The following is a 16,762-nucleotide window of genomic DNA, read 5'->3' on the forward strand; positions in this document are numbered from 1 at the left end:
GCCTGTCGTATCTGACGATGCCCAGAAGACACGAGAGAGAATACTGAAAAAGAGCTCCGAAAGTGCTAGAAATGGAATGTGGCTCTCATTTTTTTTTCCACTTTTTTTTCCTCTTTTTTTTTTCATTTTTCTTTGTTTTTTTTTTTTCTTCTTTTTTTCTTTTTTTAAATTTTCTTTGCTAAGATACCAAAGGCGGGGCAAACACACAGAAAGCAAGCGACTGGCACAGTCACCAAACACAGTAGTGCAGTTAAAATCCTAAAGCTTAACTACAGTCAGAAAGTTTTCAATAACATTTTCAGTCCTTTCTCTAGGATCATAGAAACAGTTGCATTAAGTTTATCAACTCGATTTTAAGTAAGGCAGTGAAAACTAGACTAGAAAAACAAGAAAGCAGCCTGCTCTATGCCAGATGGGTCCAAGTTGCACATCGACCTCATTTACACTGAAACCTCCATTAGATGACACCCTTTTGACAGCATATGCAAACCGGATTCCTTATTAGCCTGAGATTCTTTCTGGTCTCAGGATAGCTCTAAGAATTATATTTACATTGATTGCAGTTTAGTATTTTTGTAAACTGCTGTAGGCAGAGCTAAAGTTTTTAAGGCCCTGGGGTTTTATTGTGTGCTCCCAGCCTGCAAGGAAATATTGACTATTTTTTTTTTTTTAAGTCTGAAGGATTCTGTTTTAGAAGAAGTTAAGACTTCAATACTTCTCTACCATCACAAGCAACAGCACCAATTTCATGTCACTCAAAGAAGTATATGGTAAAGGCAGAACTTTTAGACTGTTCGTGCGGATTCAAGAATAAACCTTGGACTAGTTTTCTTAAATCTGTCTTAAAAAAAACAAATTGAGTGTTTTATTGTTGACCCTCAAAATCTCCCTCTGTGTGGTGCAGAACTTGATAAAATTTTGGAGTATCCAATCAGTAGAAAAATCTAAAATCTACAAAAATATAGAACACATTTGTTTTACAAAAACAGACATTTTAACTCAAACAGTTTTCTTCATCAGAGATAGAGAGCAGGATGTTTAGATTCATATTTTAATACAAGCTATTTCATAAGTGCTTGCTGGAGAAGAAAATCGTGCTTCATGTCTGCGACACTCATAAAAACTAACATACGGGGGAAAAAAATCTGATAACGGGGGACCAGAACAGCCTTCGAAGTTCAAGTAAAATTTAAAAAATCATAATCAAAGACAATCTTTCCGTTATGACATAATTGCCATTTCTCACCGACACTTTTTATGGATAGGGTTGGCTGATTTTCCTAACAGCATTTGGTATAATATACCCTTTAAAATATTTTTTTTAATATCAACCTTCATCCAAAATTAAAAAAAAAAAAAGAAATCAACAAGAAAAAAAAATGTCTCTCAATACTGCAATTTGATCTAAAAAAAGGAATTACTCATCAAGCCTGCAATGGACAATTGTCTGCAGACACTTCCTGACCATTGATTCATTTGGCTGTGTATTTTTTTTTTTTTTTAAAATGCACATTTAAGATGGCAATCCTCTGCAGTGCCGGTCAGCCCTGGCGCTGGCTGCGGGCCGTCTAAGGTTTCTCCCAGAGTGCAGAACGACACCACGTGAATTGATTTTTCTCTGCAGTGACCGCTCCAGCCTGACTGGCACCGCAGCTGCCTCCCAACACATCTCATTAGGGTGCTAGGCAAATGGCAGCAGCTGGTGTCAGATTATAGAGGTGTTTTCAACAACGAAAACACAGCCCCTTCCATCTTCAAGGCAACGTTAAATCATTTAGATGGTATCGCTTTTCGGTTAAGAGCATTATTTTTGGACAAAGACGACTTTCCAGTTGGAAGGGACCCCAGCTTTCTCGAAGGACACCAAGCGTATTATTTTATTCTTATTATTATTTTTTTTTTTTTGAAATCACTTTTCTCCTACCTGCATTGTTTGGAAGTACTTGTTGCCGGGTAACAGTTTAGCAGCCATGTTCAAGGGCTGGGGGATTTTTTTTTTTTTAATATATATATAGATATCTTTTAAAATTTTTTTTAAATGTTCTATACACTAGTGGGGCGGGGGGGTTGTACATGATTTTTTTCCCCCCCTTGGAATTCAGTTAGCAAACTCTTTTAGGAGATGCATCATCTTAAAACTGGGTAAAATGATATTGCGGTGTACAGCAGGTCTGCTCAGTTGGTCTCCTCTTGGCCCTTGCTGACCTCCTCCGTGAGCTCCGCTGAGCTCCCCGCCTTGAGACCTGCGGGCTCCTCAAAGTTCCCTGAAGCCTCCGAGTCGACCCTGGAGCGCTTGAACCTGCGATCGGGATACTGGCTGTTGTCAAAAGGCATGCGATGGACGCAGAGGACGTGGGTCTTCAAGTTCCCCTTCTGAGAGGCACTGTAGGGACAGTAGCGGCACTGGAAAGGCCTGTGACCTAAGAGGGAGAAAAAGTGGTCGGTCAGTGCTGTGCTCACACCTCCCTGCCCCAACGCTCAAAGGACCATTATCACCAACACGTCGTCATGTTATTCTTAATAAGGCTTTTTGAAAATCAAATAGGAAATGATAGGAAAGCAACCGGTACAGTCGACCCATGAACTAGGATTTAAAATAACTCTTCATTGTAAACCCAGAGTTTTTAACCCAGACTTTTTAGGGGAAGAAGAGAAAGCACCTGATACCTGCATTTTTTTTTTTCTATAAAGAGTTAGATTAAAAAAAAAAAAAAAAAGTTTAGGCCAAGAAAGAGGTGAAATTAAAGATATTCTGTAAGTACTTTCAGAACAGAAAATAAATTACCCCACCTTTTCTATGGATGGAACGTTAAAACTTTAGTGATGGACACTGAAATTCAATTTTCGGGTGTGATGGAATATTCTCATTTGGGATTTTTTTCCAAATTTTTTTTTTTTTTAATGTAAAAACCATTCTCACCAAGCTCACCGGCTGTACTAAAACAAACCAGAGGCGGATCCGGCCCACAAACTATACTTCGCCGACTCTGGCTCTAACACAAAAACCGTAAATCCCTCCATCTGGGAGACTGACTCAGGTCTCAATGCAAAACCAGTTCACTTTCTTATCCTCCCCATGAACTCTTTATGGACGAGCAAAGCAAGCATGACGAGGGAGTGCGTTTGGAGGGTGAAGTGTGAGAGGGATGTTAACCGAGCTTGCTCTGAGGCAGGGGTGGGAAGGGCTGAGCTGGGGGGATTTGTAGAAGCTGAGAATTTTCAGGGGAGACAGCAGAAGGTATCAGGGGAGTGACCAGGCCGATCAGGGCTGATCAGATAGTCAAGGCCCAGTGAGAGTTTTAAAGAAGTTAGATTTCAAGAGTGACCCCTGAAATGGAACTCTTCCAGAAAGGTTCTAATTTAGAACAGAAGGACTCTTATGGCAATCCACCTAATCCTCCCTGTTTGATCTCTGCTTTTCCTCCTTATACAGGAGCACAGGAGACTCACATCTGCCTTTTTTTTTTTGTATTAGGGTTCTAACCCAGGTGTGCTGTACCACTGAGACACATTCCCAACCTTATTTTATTTTTCTTTATTTTAAGATAGTCTCACTAAGCTGCTGAGGCTAGCCTCCAACTTGCGATCCTCCTGTCTCAGCCTCTCAGGTCACTGGAATTACAGACATGTGTCACCACGCCCAGCTCATTCTGCTGCCTTGAAGAACTGTGGGTCAAGTACCTGGTTTGGAAACTTACAATGGACTGATGGCATTTCCTCCGATGCTGGGAAGTTGATGTCCCACTCCTGGGGGGGTTCATGAACGCTGTCCCACCCCTGAGAGGTCAAAACCCACAGCTGGACTTCATTTGCTCAGAAAAATAAACAAGCAAATATGTGGGCCAAACCATTTACCCCAGAAAATATCCAAACAGCCTAGTCAGCACCCTTTTCTAGAACAGTCATAGCATAAATCCTGTGTGTCTGATTAACAAAACAGTCTTGTCCCTGAGAATGTAGAAGCCACCAAATGTTGGTTGTTGGAGCTCAACTTCCCACCAAATGGGACCCAAGGCTGCATTCTTGCTTCACACGAACCCGTCTCTAGGACCCATCTGTTCTACTGGTCGAGTCCTTCTCTTTTCAATCCCCCCTTCAGAGCTGGGTACCCCAGGCACCAACTCTGGCCTGGACTGTGACCATGGCAGTCTCAGGAAACGTCTTCATGCTTCTGACTTCCCAATCTCCAGTCCATCCTCCCCAGGGCCACCAGAGTGAGCACTGGAGGAGAAGCTCAGTCTGTGATTTCTTTGACCCAAATCCTTGATGGCAAATCCTACCCCAAAGGAGTAACCAGCGTAGTCCTGGTTCAGCCCGATCATCTTTCCAGACTCTTCTAGAGCATCCTCCTCATCCCACAGGTGGCCTCTGCCAATAGGCTTCATTCTGAAGGGTCTTTTTTTTTTTTTTTTTTTTTTTTTTTTTTTTTTTTTTAAAGAGAGAGTGAGAGAGGAGAGAAAGAGAGAGAGAGAGAGAGAGAGAATTTTTAATATTTTATTTTTTAGTTCTCGGCAGACACAACATCTTTGTTGGTATGTGGTGCTGAGGATCGAACCCGGGCCGCACGAACGCCAGGCGAGCGCGCTACCGCTTGAGCCACATCCCCAGCCCCCTGAAGGGTCTTTTTGACCTTGCTGGAGTCACTCTCCCTGAAAGGTCATTTCCATTCTCTGCAGGTCTAAACCCCAGTCCTCTTCTGAGGCTCTGCTCAACGAGGTGCCTGCTTTGTGGACTCCTGTGTCTATACATAGGGATCCCCCGAGAGGCCACGCATTCCTGAGGCAGGAGTCATGCCCCAGCACCCAGCACGGAGGGAGCTGAACTATGATTATCTTTCTGCTTCACCTTGTCTTTGTTCAAGGCAATTCTAAGTTTGGGGGCAGAATTTTTGCTTCTTTTGCTTCCACCGTTGTACCCGACACAAGGCTCAAGTTGATCAGCTTTCCCACTGGCATAAGCCAACGTGCAGACATCTTGGATGTTGGACATAAGAACAAAATGAAGCACAAGAAAAATGCACTTGTCTTTGGTTTTTCCCTGACACCCCACCAGGGCAAGAGGAACGCAGAGCATTAGCGGCCAGGACTTGGGCCATGATGGCCAAGAAAGAGAAAGTTTCCCCAGCAGGATTCCTCTCCTGCCTTTCCCCTTACCCAGATCTGCCCGTGGGGTTTGGTCACCTCTCCACAGATGCAGAGAAGGCCCTGGGTTGGGTGGGGAAGAAAACTGAAACTAATATTTCTAGTGCAGATCTGGGATTGTACAAGGAATAGAGATGGTCCTTGTTCGTCACCATCTTGGAATTGGGGCAGAGACCCAGGGCAGAATTAGGATGCTACTGTGGTTCTGACAGGATCTAATTGTGTTCCCCAAAGTTTCCTGCATTGGAAGCTTAGTTCCCAGTGTGGTGACGTCAAGAGGTGGTTGAACCTTTAAGAGGTGGGGACTGGGGGACACTGGTTAGGTCCCTGGGGTCACTGTCCTCAGAAGAGATTCATGCTGTTCTCAAGGGAGCCTGATTAGCTCATGTTAAAGCAAGTTGTTATAAAAGGAGAAAGTCTGACCTCTAAATATCTCTTCGCTCTTATTTTTCCATATGACTCTCTCCCTCTTGAACATGCTCATGCCATGATGCTGTCTTCCATGTTGTGATATGGCCAGAAGTCACAACAGAGTCAAACAGAAGCCAATCCTGTGCCCTTACATCTCCAGAACTATTAACTAAATAAACTTTTTTTTTCTCTACAGCATACTCAGTCTCAGGGATTTTGTTACAGCAATGGATGAAAGACGAAGATGAGTGCCAGTTGGAAGCACTGGCATAGAGAAAACCATGCTTATTTTCACTACCGGAATAGTGGACCTAAGTCAGGGCTAACTTGGATTCCAGTGAGTTTCAAGAGGTCTTCCGCTCCAAACAGCTCTGAGAGAATATTGAGCCTCTAGAATTCTACCATCAATACATGAAGTTGCCATCTCTGTGCCCATTAAGCTGTGTCTAGCTCTTACTGAGAAAGGACTTGAGTTTTTCTAAAAGAAAAATTAGCAGGAGAAAGTAGAGCTCAAAATTATAGCTGGAGACCTAAGGCATAGAAGATCATTAAAAAAAAAAAATCAGGAAAATCTGAAATGCCAGGAAACCCAAGAAATACTTGTTTAAGGTTTTGTCCAAATCCTTTCACAAATGGATGGTACTCTAATGTTCCCACCAAGGGCAACTGACTGTGGCAACTCACATGTTAGGAGAGAACACTGTCCACCATTTGATTTAACATCATGGTAACAATTTGGTCGTAGAAAACATCACCACGATGACGCGTCTTTGGAGTTAAGCACTCCAATTGATAAGTAAATGAAAATTAAAAATAAAGTCAAAGCTTTTGGCACCGTGATGCAACGAGAGTAGCTGAGCTATGAAGCCAGATGACCCAGGCATGGATGGTTGGAGTCTATCTCAGTTCACTAAGATCAGATAGGCTCTTCCCTTCTTCAGCTGTTTCTGTTCATCGGCCAAAGCTGTTTATTATATTTTCTATCATCATGGCTGAATAATAACTTCATTTAGGAATCGCACTCTGCAACCTTTGGAAAAGCTGCCCTCTCTGCAAACATTATCTCCCCAGGAGCCAGGCAACTTGCCTCTTGGCACACTCAGCGAAGGACTTCAGATATCACCTTTATTTGCAATGAGAGCCTTTTTGAATTGGCCAACTTGGTATAAAAGCACTTAGTACATTTTTCCCCACCAATCGATTTTAAAATATTCATCACGATTTGATCCTATGGTTACATTCTGAAACTCCACTTCTTGGTAGAGTCAAAGATGATGTACGATAATTCTGGCAGATTTGGATACTTCAGCGGTCAAACCATTATTGAATTGGTTTTCTTTTTAACTTTGGTGCGATGGAAATCTATTTGTAAATGCATCTAAAGCTAGGCGTGCCTGCGTTTGTAGAAGGACGTCCATGCGATACGGGAATCATAAGAAATCCTGATCTTATAATATGCCTTGTAAGTAGAAACATTTTAGATAATAATAGTAGCTCCCCAAGACCCCAAAGACCTACATTCTACAATTCTTCACATTTGTTTCTGCATGTTTATCCTCATACAGGGGCTTTATGGCAATGCTGTCAAGGGGAAATGTACACTTCTTTGGACAGACAAGAAAGTTAAGATGCAGCAAACCTGCAAGATTTAATTTTAGAACAAATTTCCAGTGAATATAAAATGCTCAGATCCTTTAATTCTCCAAAATCCTTACAAGGATTATGATTACAATGTGTTTTCATGGGATAAAACACACACACACACACAAAATACATCATCTATGCATGATTATAATACAATTCTGTTATTTTTAACATTTACATATGCATCCATACACACGTGTTGCTTAGTGTATAATTATAATGCATTTTGTTATATAGATTAATATATTATTTAAACACTCACACACATCCTCCTGGGATGTTGGTGGAAATTTTCCATGAGACTCAATTAAAAGCAAGTGCTGGGAAGAAACTTGGGGTTCCCTCTGTGGGAAGGGGATTGGAGAAGTCATGATATATCCAGAGGAAAGCATTCTGATCTCCCAAGAATCAAATTTCAGCAAAAGGCTGATCCTTTGGTGATGGGAACCTTGATTCTCAAACAGAAAGCTGTTATTATGCAAAGCACTTCTGGACACTTGACACATTTCTGAGTCCAGCTAAATCGGGATGAAAAGTTTCAAACTTTTCTGTTCCCATCTGTGCATGTAAAGCCCCTGATATTGGCGCAAACACAATGACACTGAGGTCTGTTGGCTTTTGGTCAGAGAATATAAGCAAGGGATTGAGAAGGAGCCCCAGGAGCGAGGGCTCCTTCACATTATGTTCCCAGTGGCTGTGAGTGGGGAAGTCGGGCCACCGGAAGCCACAGGCAGCTGGAGAGACCCATGCAGTTCTGCTGGGAATTTGCTGACCTTCCACCGAAGTGGCTGTGGATCCAGGGGAAATCAGATCTCTAGATGGGTAGAGGTCATCCTGTGGCCAGAAAAGAAGCCATTTTCCCCCATCCCATTATAATGGGATACCCGCCATGTTGCCTGGGCCATCTTGTTAGACTAGAAATCAAATTGGTGATTCCCCAGGTTTAAAGGTGGCAACAAAGAGTTAGTAGAGTTTGTCTGTTTCTAAGAAGCCAGAAGAAAATTCAAGAACAAGGTGATACCTGTAATCCCAGCTCTGGAGGCTGAGGCAGGAGGATCGTAAGTTCAGAGCCAGCCTCAGCAACTTAGCAAGACCCTAAGCAACTTAGTGAGACCCTGGGTCTAAATAAAATATTTTTAAAAGGGCTGGGGATGCAGCTTAGTGGTTAAGCACCCTGGGTTCAATCCCTGTTTAAAGAAAAAAACAAGGTGAATCCAACAGTCTTTCATGGTGGTTGAACTGAAGGGAATAAGGAGCTCTCTGGTCAGTTTCCCATTGGAGAGTAGCATTAAGACCATGGCCTCTCCCAAATTTGACCCCACTGAGAAGCACCACACTCCAGCTTTGGCTAAATGCAAAGCCTTGGGGTCTGGCACCTTAGCCTTCTTTTGGGCATCCTCCTTGGCAGTGGGCAGGGTCAGATCTGGTAAGGAACTTGGGTTCAGAGGGTCACGTCCCTCCTGTCCTTCCTTCATGAGGTGGGTAGGACGCTTGCGGCTGAACTTCAGTCTCCCTCCCCTCTGTCTGGCTTTGAGCTAGCTCTCTCAAGGCTCCGGTCTGCACCCCCTGAAAATGAGGAGGACTAGTACCACCTCCCAGGAGCAGCATGGGGAGCCCCGAGGTGAAGAACTAACTACACAGAGCGTGGACAGAGTGGCTTTGTTACGGTCACAGTTTCCTTGTCGTCATTAGGTTGTTACCTAAGCTCCATTAGGGGAGGAGAGGTTTGTCTTTCATCTAAAGGACTGACCCCACAAGCCCTTGGTGGGCCGCTCTCTGGTGCCAACTGCCCCCAATTGCCTTGGTCCAAGCGTCAGAGATTGCCTCTCCTTGAGCCACTGCCTCAGACTGGGGTCTCCGGGAAACTGAGAGGTTCAGAGTCTAAAGGAACCAGAGAGGACAGGGTGAGGACAGTGAGGGGCTAGATCCAAGACAGCACTTGGAAACAATGCCGATTGTGACATGGTAGAGGTAATTAGGGGTTCCGCGAGTCCAGCCAGGAGGAATGGGGTCCCTGAACATCCTTCTATTCCCCTCTCCCTCAAAGCCCCCACCTTTTGTGGGTCTCCAAATGCTTCATGCTCTTTCCTGCCTCAGGACCTTTGCATAATCCTTCCTCATTTCTTTAATCTGTAATTCTCCATGCCCCGTGATCTCATCCTTCGGTCCTCCATGGCTCTGCCTCTACCTCTGGAAGCCCTTCCTTAATGATTCTAAACCTGCCAAGGTGGCCATGAGACACATTATAGCAAACTCAGTAGAGAGGCTATCCCGAGTATCAGTAGAGCAATCAATAAACTATCAGTAGATGAACAAATAGAGCCATCATGGCTGTTTTCATCCCCCGATGGATTGTCAGTTCTACAGGGTCAGGGGCTGGGCTTTTACTTGGGTAGTTTGCTTGCTTTGATTATTGCTGTTACCGCTCAGCACAACGCTTGGCACATAACAGATGTCCATCACCTACTTCTCGGGTCCAGAAACATGGAGGAGAAGCCAACAGGAGAGGGGAAAGGGAGAGAGCCCAGTGCTCCTGCAGACAGAGGGACCTGCCTGAGCCAGGGCGCAGGGACAGGAAGCCAGGGATCAGCTCAGGTTTCTAGGAAAAGGTCAGGTGGTCGAGGAGAGGTGGACAGGTGCCAGGCTCACAGGCCCCCTGGGAAGGTGGGACCCCATCCCATGGGAGAAAAGAAGTGACGGTCCTCATCTGCCTGTAGCCAGGGCCCCCGAGCCCTCAAAGGTGCCAGATGGATTCCCCCCTCCCTGGCCGCCCGCCCGCCCGCCCTCGCTCTTCTCTCTCTACCTCTCACTTTGAGGCCATCAACATTTCCCATCACTGCCATGCAAAAAGTAAGTACATCATACGTTAATTTGTATTGTCACTGCGCCGTAGAGCCGTGGTAAAGAGCACATTCATTTTTAATCCACTATGAATAATATATAAATATGTATACAGTGTGGAGGGTCAAGAGGGGTAAGGAGAAAGCAAGTCGTACATTGTTTATAACAAAAGTGGGGAAACGAGATATTTTTCTTACTTGGTACGATGGAAATGTCTGTTCTTTCCCTGCACCTAAGGGGGAGAGGAAAATTCTTGCCCTTGGGGGGACCATCCATTCATTTACAGCTCAACACTGTGGGCAGCTGGTTGCGTGGGAGAGATGGGGGCTGCATCTTGGGGCCTCCAGACTTTCCAAACTAATGGATCCTCCTCAGGTGTGGGTGACGGATGAGAGAGTGGGGAGAGGGTCGGTGACCAGCCCCTGGTGATCCGTCCTGCTGGGTGAGAATGTGCCGATGCCCTCTCCTCAAAGCGCAGTAGCGGGAGGTTCCTGACAAGTGCCCTCAGGGAGGCAGCCTGGCAGAGAGGGCCTCCCGTGTCCCACGTAGGAAAAGCTGGCCAGGGAAGTGAATGACCGACCAGAGTCGGGGATGTACCGTGAACTGGTTTCTGATCGGGTAGTTTCTAAGCACATTCTTGTCTTGCCGCTCACTCCTGTCCTGTCTGCAGCCTCCTTCCAGAGGATTCTCTGCAGACTGGGATGTTTAATTAGGAACTAAAGGTGCTCCCAGAGGTAGTCCATGAACACACGTGAAGGGCGTGGATTGTGCATGTGTGTATGCTTATGTGTGTGGGAGAGACAGAGAGAGAGAGAGGGAGGGGGAGATGGAGAGATGCCATTTGGTCATCACATACCACTCCCCTTATAGGCACTGGATACTCCAGTGGTCTCCAGAAGCCCATCAAATTCCGGGACTTGAGAAATCGTCATTGGAATTATGGAATCAAGGAGTACAGTTGACTCTGGGTATCTGGAAGAGACTGACTCCAAGACACCTCCCACCATGGATACTAAAATCTGTGGCTGCTCAAGTCCCTTATATAAAATGACAGTTATATTTGTATATAACTTACATTCTCCCACATACTTTAAATCATATCTAGATTACTTAAAATACCTAATACAACTTTCAGTACTCGAAAAATAGTTGCTATGCTGTACTGTTTAGGGAACAATAGCAAGAGAAAAAAGTCCTTACTCGTTCAGTACAGACCCAACCATCATAGGACCATCATAGGCCTAACTACAGGACCCACAAGCCAGATATGAGGTCGGCAATGTGCAAACAAGAAGGGCTGGAGAGACTGAGGGTTTGTGAAATGTCAGGAGACTGCAGGAAGGCGTGTTCCGATATCACTTCATTCATGGTGCTCAGCATGTGGCAAAATCAAGTTTTGCTTTTTGGAACATTCTGGAATTTTTTTTCCCAAATATTTTTGGTCCACAGTTGGTTGACTCCACAGACGCAGAACCCACTGATCCATGATGTGCCGATCTAGAGAGCCAATTGTATTCTAAGCTACTCCAGACGGCTTCCATATTGTATGGCCTTGTCTTCTAGATTGGACCAGGTGAAAAGGTGGAGGGCAGTAACCTTCAGAGGCAGCTTCCACACACAGAGCTTGGGAGGAGCTGCCTCCATATGGCACCAGGAAGCTCCTAATAATGCCAGGTCTCCCCGCTGTACCCAAACCAGAGCCCACTGGATTCCTAAAAACCAAAGACATCTGCAAAATGCATGCCGGTTGGTAAAAACTGGCTCACCTCTGGGGCCAGTTGGGTATGTTAGAAATTCGGTCCCCATAGGTAGACCTGCCCGCTTGGGAGGAATCCATAGGTATGGTGGTGACAGCAAGTTCATGGGCCCGGTGGTGGTCTGGTGTCCATCTGGGTCTAGAATTCCTCCCAGACCTCATCTGCTGCTTCTTCTTGTACATTCCCTGCTTTAACCCTGAAGCTACAAATTGAGAGGCCCAGGACCGTCAGTCATCTTTTCCCAGGTTCACGAGGCCAGCAGGGGCAATGAGATCAGTAAGAATGTACATAAACAAGTACCAACCAGGCCTACATAAAGAGCCATTTTCTCAATTGCATATATTAGACCTCTTTTTTAATTTCCTTAATTCCAAATAGGCATGAATGGTTCCAATCAGGTACATAATTTATGTTTTCAGTTTTTTTAAAAAATATTCATCCATCTAATCAAAGATGCTAAAACACTCTGGAATATCCTTAGTACAAATAATTTTAGGTTTTAAATTTCCTGTGATTCGGGTTTTAATTTAAAAGGCTACTCAAAAAAAGGTACTTATTTTAAAAGTGAATTTTGATCCGGGTGGTAATAGATTAGAGACATCACTGTTAACTCATGTTTGGCTTAATATATGGAATATAGATAGGTTTGAAGAGAGGGATTAATATACATGCATATTTTTCCTTGTTTATCAACCGAGAGGGTCTAGTAGTTATGACATTGATTTCCAGTACCACTCTAAAAAAAAAAAAAAAAAGTTCAGACACAGTGGCACACATCTATACTCTCAGTTACACAGGAGGCTGAGTCAGGAGAATCATAGGTTCAAGGCCAGACTGAGCAACTTAGCAACACCTTACTTCAAATAAAACATATATATATATATATATATTTTTTTTTTTTTTTAAAAAAAGCTATATATAGTTCAGTGGTAGAGTGCTTGCCTAATAGGAGCAAAGCCCTGAGTTAAATCCCTAGCACTGCAAAAATAAATAAATGAATGAATGAATGAATAAATAAATAAATAAATAAATAAATAAAAAGACTCTTCAGAGAAATGGCTGATTCTAGGGCTTAGCAGGTAATGTACAAAATAATTCCGGAATATTTTGTCCTGGAAAATAAGAAATTGTACATATATGCATATAATTTCTTATCTCATATGTATCATATATATGTCATATATATATATATATATATATATATATATATATATATATTTTTTTTTTAAAAAAAAGGCACACATTGATGTGTATTTCAAAATGGCAAGGAAACAACTGAAGATCTCCCCGAAGCTCAAAGCTGGAACAATTTAAGTGAGAAAGTAGATGATGTGTCAAATCATAACCGCCCCCCCCCCAAAAAAAAAAAAACAAATCCACACATCATACGGACATCAATGATTGATTGAATCAGTCAATACACAGGAGAGCAGAATCAAATGCCCTGTGCATTCTGTGTAATCCACGTAGCTACTACCCCTGGAGGAGGTGGAGCATGTGTTCTCCCTTCTGAAGCATGAGCTGCACATGGTGACTTCTTTCCAAAGCGCATAGTGTGAAAAGGGAGCACAGAGTAACTTGACAGTGGAGAAACCTGACCCAGAGCACCTCAGCCAGGTGACCAGGGTCATGTTGATGGTGGGCACCCTTGATCTGATCTGAGAAGAGCACATCACCTCTATCATCTTTCTTCCCTAAACCCGTAACTTCAGTCCAATCCTGAGAAATTGCAATAGCCGGTCATTCTGCAAAACACTCTTCTGATCTGTCAAGGTCATCAACAGCAGGAAAAATCTGAGAAACTGTCACAGCCAAGAGGAGCCCAAAGAGAGACCTGACAACTAATGCAATATGGTCTCTGGATGGGATCCTGGAGCAGGAAAAGGACATTAGGTAAAAAGTAAGGAAATATGAATAAAATATGTACTCTGCTTAATAGCAATGTATCAATATTGGTTCATTAATTGTGACAAATGTACTGTACTAATGTAAGATGTTAATAATAGGGGAAACTGGCTGGGAGACATATGGGAATTCTCTGTGCTACCTATGCAACTCTTTGGTAAACCCAAATCCATGCTAAAATGTTTTTAAAAAATTACTTTTTAAAGTTTCTTAAAAAGTGAATCTGGTTGATTTGCAGTGAATAGGGAGATCCCAACACCCCACACAGGGAGATGGCCAGAACTGAGAATGATCCCAATGTCACAGACACGAGTCGGCGGCTCTTAACTTTCCTGGGTGACACTTAAAATTCAGCAGAAGGAAGAAGCCCATGGACTCCCAGCTGGGCCCACTATCTCAGGGCCCAACTGGGACCCTGCATCATTTATGACTCAAGCATGGTGGTTAGGACTGGCTGAGTCTCAGCTCACACAGCCACACTCAGACCTCACCTGTGTCTCTTCTGGGCTGTGTATGCTCTTTAATTTTTCTGAGTCTCAGTTTTCTTATCTATAAAATGGTCATCATCATAATAGCTTGGGCATAGAGCTGTTTGTTGTGAGGTTTAAATGAGAACAGGTGTTAATGCTTGGTCAATGCGTGGCCTGGTGAAAAGGTGACATAAACATTTAATAGATGACGATTGATGGGTATCAAGATACTCTCATTATTAAGTGCCTATGACACGGGAGCCATGATCTATGCACATTTTGATTCCTCTGACAGTGCTTAAGTCAAATGTTAGAATCTCCACTTGCCAAATAGGGACATCGAGGTTCTGAGAGGCTGCACGTTTGTCCAGGACCCCAAAGCCAAAGAATGGCGGAGCCTAGCTTCGGTCTGCAGCCAGAGTTTAGCCTACTGTGATTTACTGTCTCCCTGTAGCTTCAGGTTCAAGTTGAGTGCATATGCATGCCTGGAGGAAGACAGATTCCAGGAGGGGTCTGAAGAGAGCGTCTCTAGTGGGCGGCTGGTAGGGTGTGGGGCCCAGCTCAGCCCCTGTCCTACCTCACACACAGCCCAGGGGCTTCCTGCCCTTCCTTGGCCTGGGCTCAGGGAGGCCACCTTCCTTGGTGACTTCCTTCCCAGGCTGGGGCCACACCTTATGGGCTTGGCCTCCCATGTCTATTGTCTGCCCCAGGCTGCTGTGGTCCTTGGAGGCACCGGCCTGCCTGGGTGGTCAGTCCACCGCCCCGGCAGCGAGCGCTCAACAGCCGCTATTGATCCAGGATCTTAAATCATCCCCTGGATTGTATGAAAGCATTTATGTTTATCATTAAATAACCTTCAAAGGGTCGATGAACTTACTTTCCTTTTTTGAAGATTTTTAGATGTGTAATATAATAATACTCTAATGATACCCAGAGTTTGTCTCTGGGTGAGCGCATTTAATCCAGAAAGAAATGCTGGAGAGGCCAAAGTGAGAGGACAGTGGCCCCAATGTGAGAGGAACCCTGGGAGCACAGGGGCTGGCAGCCCCCCTCCCACAGGCAGAGACTGTCTTCTGTCTCCCAATATTGGGGGGGGGGGGGCTGTAACACTGCACTGGGAAGGGAGATTTTAAATGGAAGGAAGCAGAATTCTTCTTAATTTAATAGCCTTAGGAAAAAACGCTAGTGAATCAGACTTGGATATTATTATCACTAAAATAAATAAATAAAGGATTTTTTAAAAAAGTTTTTAATAAATCAATTTTTAAATATTAAGTAAAAATTATTAAGGCGGTACTCAAAATGGCAGAAAAATACCCACATCCCCCCTTCTTAGGGATACTGGGATAAACACAGTTATCTGAAGTCCCTGCGCAACAAGACAGGCCATGAGGACGGAGGGAATTTAGCAGCAGTGACAGCCAGTCCTGCCCTGTGTGAACTGTCCTCTGGGCACCATGAGGCTCACTGGGTCGACAGCCCATCTCAAAGCCACAGTGCCAGAGGATGCAGAGCACCTTCCAAGCCAACTCCCCAAATCCCATGTGTGCTTGTGTCCACCCCTCCTCTCTAAAACCTTCGATGGCTCCTTGTTTCGCCCACATCCATCTTGACTCCTCTGCATGGCTTTCCAAATGGAAAATCCTTCCTGCCTAATGCACCTTGCCACTCCTGCTCCAAACCTGCCTACTTCCAGCCCCAAAATCTCCTTCCAGTGAGACTTGCCAAAATCCTGACTCCTCCTTGAAGCACTTACCTAATGCACCACACAATTAGGCACTTCATTATGTCCTTTAAGGACTGCTCACAGAGGGCTTCACAGGATGTGGATTTGGTGAGTGACTTCCCCTGCCCAACCCAAATTTTCACTTTTACAAGAACCCGGGAGACATCCTGAGGTGGGAGATGAGAGACTGAGCCCCAACAAGGCAGCCCTGACCTTGGTCAGGAGAATCTTAGCTCCCGATCAAGTGGGGAGCACACATCTGCACCTTGCTTCCCTTCACCCTGAACTAGACTTCCTTCCTCAGCACAGGCCATCCCTTAGGATCAAGCAGGACCCTCCTCTGCTTGCTGCCGGTCCTTGCTGGTGCTGGTAGGTAGAACGCCCCACCTCTCCTGCTAATTGCTTCTCCAAGAAAATCTAAGTGTTCCATGTCTCCTTAATGCTGCCATACTCTGCCTGTCATTCTCCAGGAGTGCTGAAGGTCATGGCCATATTCAGGTGCACCTTGGCTCACTGGATGGCTTTGCATTTTCCTCTGTTTCCTACAGCAAGGCTCAGTTTCCCACTCACAGCTCCATGAACTCTGCTCTTTCCTGGCCACGGTACCCTCCAACTCCACCACTTCCTGGGGAGAGTTGGCATGGCACCACCCACTCTGACCTGAGTCCCCACAGCCCACAGATTGTCCCATGCAGTGGTCAAGTGGCAGTACCATGGATCCCACCACTACACTGAACACCCATTCTCCTAAGAGGTCACAAGCTGGAAGTTAACACACAATTTTTTTTGTCCCCAACACTATTTATTTTTTTTTAATTATAATGCACCCTCAATGTTTAAAAACAAAAAGATTTCACATAGAAATGT

General features: G+C 44.5%; 1 protein-coding gene across 1 annotated transcript in view; it reads right to left on the reverse strand.

The window, feature by feature from the left end:
- Window positions 1–2,175: 2,175 nt before the first annotated feature.
- The window catches only part of Znf536 (zinc finger protein 536), a 165,609-nt gene continuing 151,022 nt past the window's right edge, over window positions 2,176–16,762 (reverse strand). The window contains exon 4 of the mRNA XM_077792817.1: window positions 2,176–2,420. Coding sequence (XP_077648943.1) covers window positions 2,176–2,420 — 245 coding nt within the window. The remainder of the gene's footprint in view (window positions 2,421–16,762) is intronic.

The sequence above is a fragment of the Urocitellus parryii genome, chromosome 15 (genome assembly GCF_045843805.1).
Source record: "Urocitellus parryii isolate mUroPar1 chromosome 15, mUroPar1.hap1, whole genome shotgun sequence".
NCBI classification, from domain to species: domain Eukaryota; kingdom Metazoa; phylum Chordata; class Mammalia; order Rodentia; family Sciuridae; genus Urocitellus; species Urocitellus parryii.